This window comes from Thunnus albacares, chromosome 1 (genome assembly GCF_914725855.1).
Source record: "Thunnus albacares chromosome 1, fThuAlb1.1, whole genome shotgun sequence".
Lineage (NCBI taxonomy): Eukaryota > Metazoa > Chordata > Actinopteri > Scombriformes > Scombridae > Thunnus > Thunnus albacares.
Window position 1 is genome coordinate 21,801,620 of NC_058106.1, and position 5,180 is coordinate 21,806,799.

At 38.7% G+C, this 5,180-nt stretch overlaps 1 protein-coding gene across 3 annotated transcripts; it reads left to right on the forward strand.

Annotated features, from left to right (window-relative positions):
* The first annotated feature begins 1,478 nt into the window (after positions 1-1,478).
* clec3a (C-type lectin domain family 3, member A) lies at positions 1,479-2,869 on the forward strand. 3 transcript variants are annotated; one of them, XM_044349556.1, is made up of 3 exons: positions 1,479-1,755; positions 1,857-1,943; positions 2,401-2,869. In XM_044349556.1, exons 1-3 carry the CDS (start codon positions 1,656-1,658, stop codon positions 2,796-2,798), a joined length of 585 nt encoding a protein of 194 aa, XP_044205491.1. In that variant the 5' UTR covers positions 1,479-1,655; the 3' UTR covers positions 2,799-2,869. The 3 variants fall into 3 exon arrangements, with proteins under 3 accessions (XP_044205491.1, XP_044205473.1, XP_044205482.1); XM_044349538.1 differs by having other exon boundaries at positions 1,482-1,764; positions 1,851-1,943; XM_044349547.1 differs by having other exon boundaries at positions 1,483-1,764.
* The last annotated feature ends 2,311 nt before the right edge of the window (positions 2,870-5,180 follow it).

Here is a 5,180-nt window from a genome sequence, read left to right on the forward strand (position 1 = left end):
CCTGAATCACTTACCCCTGGCTGCAGGATGCTGTTCCCTGTTAATAGGGCCAATTGTCCCCATAATTCTCATGGTTGAGGTGGGTCCCTTTCTGGTGTCTACCTGTTGCTGAGATGAACCAGGAGTAGAGGAGGTCAGTGGGATGGGTTCCCCAGTTGGACTAAACCTCGGTTCTCTCCGTGCCACTTGTTCCCCTCATCTCCTTTCCCTGTCCCCACTGAGAGCACACCTTTTTGACTATTTGCTCTCTCATTAAGTCAAGCATTATTGTACCCAAATACACCTCTTTAAATGCTTTTGTCAACCCATCTGTCTTTGCGATCGTAGGGTATGCTGGGACTCTGGCAACCAGTTCTCCTTCCCCAAAGGTTAATTCCTCAAACCAGTCGGGCCAATCCACCCCTGCCATCACTCTCCTGTCCTCCATCCTTTCCCTGTATCCTCAAAGTTGTCCCATTTGGGGTTAGGGGTGAGGGGCTGATACCTCCTCAAGGTCCAGAACTTTGGTCAACAATCTTGTACCCGGGGACGCCTTCCCTTGGTGTTTTTTTCCTCCGCCTGTGTCCCCTCATAGACTGTTCCTCACTCCCCTCATGGATATTCCCATTTAGAAAACCACACTCTAGGGAGGGGATGATCAGGTTCCATGCAAGGATTTACTTCCCTTGCTTTGCTCATAAAAAATTTACATTTATTTCTACTATTAAAATCTAGTTTGTTTAACTTGCTAGTTTCCACCTACTAAGCACATTTTGTCAGAATAGATTATTCTAGTCAGTCTTCCACTTCGGATGAAAATGTACATTCTTATTTAGTACAGATTTAAATGAAAGACAATCCTTAGAAATGTACAATTTGAAGACTGTAAAATGGGAAAACATATACTTTAGCTGGCATGAGAGTTGCCTTACTATATTGAGCCCATATACACAAGAGTTTTTCTTATTTAGCTCCCACCTCCTGTCTTTATACATCAGCTCACTCTAAAAATAACTTTGCCTGCACCAGAGCTGGAAGCTGCAGTTCCTCAGGTCTAATAACAACTTTATTTTTATAGATTATACAAGTGGAAGTGTGTATGATTGTAACATTGAAAATATATCTATAATTAGCAGCATTTTCTCTGTAATTTGTTTTAGTACACTGAAATTTTTTGTGTTGATTGATACCACTTAGTATGTAGATGAATCCTATATTTGACAGTTAACAGATGATAGTATTCGCACTTTTTTCTTAGTTGACAACCAGGTGTAACATTTTTCACTTGTCAAAAACTGACTTAGCATGTCCAAAGATTATTGGAACAGGGAAGCAGAGTCTTGCAGAACACTCTGTAATAGCAAAGCAGTAAATGAATTTCCAGTTTGTTTGTGAAATGAAAGGGAATACTGCTTAGTGCACCTCGTACAAGTAAATATTTATTAAAAGCCAGACACAAGGAAATCATTATTTGCCACTCCACCCTTTTACCTCCCTCACCTCCTCCTGATGTTTGGAAAAAAACAAACAGAATTTGAGCCAATGCAAGGAGAGTACCCAGAAAGGCATACAGAGGGCCAGTATATATTGAGCTGCCCACAGTGTTTTTGGTTCCTTTCACAGCAGTACAAGGTGTGCCACTGTGTCCTGTCCTGTAGGATCCGCTGGCCTCAGACATGGCACGTCTGGCCCTCTCTGTCTTCCTCGTACTTTGCTTCTCTTTGCTCCACTTCAGTTCCAGTCGTCCATCTCGCACCAGAAAGGCTATGTCACCTCGTCAGTCTGGTATCTATGGACATTGCGCACAGTTCAGAAATTATGTTTTCACTGCTGATGTTTATCTAACCTGTTTTTCTTGCTTCTCCATTGAGATGCAGCTGCAGAGGAAGATGACGTGAAGTCCCAGCTTGGCAGGCTTTGGCAGGAGGTGAATTCCCTGAAAGAGATGCAGGCGTTGCAGACAGGTACCGCTCTCACTAAATACACAAATAAAGGCTGATTAAATACTAAAGTGACACAGAGAAGAGATGAGTAATTAAACTGGGAGATTAGATTAGATTCTGTAGAAATTGTTTACTGATTTAGGCACTGATCCATATTGCAGGAGTGTGGACGTTGTTGTGAGATAAATGGTGCCATAACAGATTTTGAACTTTTTGGTTTGCTGAGTCTCCAGCAGAGGGCAGCAGCACTGATTTCAGCTATTAAAGTGTACAGTCAAACGTTGAGTTGTGCAGGGGGGAGGAATGTTAATAATAGACCATTTATAGCCCCAGAGAATGTCAAAACATGTATGATAATCTCCATAATGATTATTTGCTATTTCAAGAGGAAACTAAACCTATTTTTGAACACTTTCTATATTATATAGTGACTTTACAATTCAAATATATTCATGAAACAAATGCCTTCTGTTTTCAGTCTGTCTCCGTGGCATCAAAGCTCACAGGAAGTGTTATCTTACAATTGAGGAGCCCAAGCATTACCATGAAGCAAATGAAGACTGCATTGCACAAGGAGGAACACTTGCAACGCCGCGAGACATGATGGAAAACAATGAACTGAGAGACTATGCAAAGAGGAGTGCTCCAGGATCCAAGGACTTCTGGATTGGCGTGGCAGACATAGTGAAAGAAGGCCAGTATGTTGATGTCAACAGCCAGCCCATCAGCTACTTCAACTGGGACCGCTCCAAGAAGCAGCCCACAGGAACGAAGAGAGAGAGCTGTGTTGCTCTTTCAGTGGGTGCACAAGGAAAGTGGTACGACGAGGTGTGTCGCAGCCTCAAAAAGTACATTTGTGAATATGTCATTCCCTAAAGGTGACAGAGTGGTTGTTGACAATTTAATCATCATTTATGCGGGTCAATGATTAAAAGTGTGCAAAATCATACATTTGTTGTCAAATCTGTGCCAAACGAACCCCGGCTTGTATGATTAAATGTCTTTCATGAAAATTAACTTTAATACACACTGTTCAGAAGTAAATGTAACTAATGATTATATAATCCAATGACATTACAGTATGTTATTGCTCTGTCTTTGATAACAGATATCAGACTACTTCATGTTAACCTTATTCAAAATCCCCAAAACTCTAAAATTATGAGAAGAGTTTGGCACAGTTAAAACCTCAAAACCTCAGCTGATGACTAAACAGCACAAGAAGTTAAAAAAACAAACAACTTTTGCTGCATTGCAACTTTTCCATTTTGTGCATATACTTTTTTAATTTTTACAATGATTTTTCATTATCATTGTGCTTTACATTGATACAGCTTTATATACAGTTTTTAACACCTGCAAACCTCCCAGTTTACAACTCTACTACTGACCACTTCACTGCTCAATTTGAGGAAATGAGGGTGGAGTGATTTTCTTAAGGGTAGCATGGAAGTAGCATGGTAGCATCACCATCACACCATCCAACTACAGTGTCTATAAATTAACTTGCTAACAAACATATCACCATAAATGTAATGCTATGTATAACATGGAAAATAAACAGACATTCCAAAATCCATGACCTCTAGTCTTCTTCCAATACTAGATCAATTAGCGGTTTAGAACCACCTGCTTACTCCCAGACCTCATCTGCAGGAGTAATACTTCAAAACAGACCTTCACATCAAAGCAGTATGTAATATCGAAAAGAAACAAATAAAGAAAGTGAAGAAACAAATACAATTAAAGGCTAAAATATATACAATAACTAAATTAACTTACTCAAATATAACAATATATTAAAAATAGAGTAGAATAAATTAAAATAGACTAGAGACAAGAGATATAACCATAACTATAATATACTATTTGCTGAGTAAACACTGTTCAATTAAGTTCAAAGGCTATAATACACTGTACATTACTGCAAGTCAGCTGGATATTGCTATGATAGTAAAGTGCATGATTGTCTAAGGATGTTAGAATTAAGTGTACATTGAAACATGGATAATTTACACAAAGTATATACATATGTAGCAATATATACAGACAGTACTTTAAAGATTATATAGAGATGAATCTGAAAAACAACAGATGTGATGGATAATGTAATAAATAAAAATCCAGGTGAGCAGTGTGTCTTCACTGTCAGAGGAGTCCCTTCTCCCAGCACAGAGGAGAGTCATTGTACAAACTGATGGCAGCTGGCAGCAATGACTTCCTGTAGTGTTCTTTGTCACACAAACAAAGAGAAACAGAAATGAATTTAAATGATAACATCTGTGGTAGGAATCATCCCTATATGGCAGGTTCTGTGCATGCAAGGGCTCTTAAAGGCAGGTGTAGATACATCTGTAAATTCAATTTATGGGTTTGTTAAATAATTCTATTTTAAATATGTGCACATGGAGGTGAAATCTACTGTAACAGTTCATATTCTGTAAATATTCATCATGAAAGAAAGTTGTTTCAATTTAATCTATCAAATTAGCTGTGATCGGATTGTAAACAGTGACCCAAAACTGACCTGTATCATTAAGGATCCCCTCCAGACATGTATTAAGACATATAAAAAGACTCTGCTTGGAACAATAATGAGTGTCTGTTATGGTTTTTCAAAAAAAAAAAAAAAGAAAAAAGAAAAAAAGAAGAGAGTATAATTACCACGTATAAACCTTTAAAATGACATATGTTCTTTCTTCCTCATTAAAAATTCCAGAATATACAAATATTGCTCATTTGAAAAATGTAAGTGCTGGACACAAGATGTCTCCTTGTTCACAGTAAAGTCCATTCTCAGTGCACTGGAGGCTTCAAATGTCCACATCACACTTGTGTAAATTGAAAATTGGACCACGATTAACTTCCAAATAGTTGTGATGTCATGCTCGTAAGTGTGATTTGAGCCTTAAACTCATATTTTCAACGAGCACAGAGAAACTTCCCACTTTCAGCGGATGAGTGTGAAAACAGCCTTCTAGTGTCAAACTCTGCACAAACGTCATTCTGCAGTGAAGCTCAAACATTCAACTGAAGGAACAAAAAGAAAAACGTTTTTTTTTAGTGGAGGGGGACTTAAATAAACTATTAATCCCGTCTTTTTTGTGTGGTTTCTGTCATATCTCTGTCCTTTTAAAAAACAATTAAAAACGCAGACACACACCTACGTCATCCTGGCCGCACACATCACGCACGCTGGTCTGGATGGAATGTGACGCCAAAGTCTCGCGGAGTAAAAACACCGGCCATTTTTCTGCG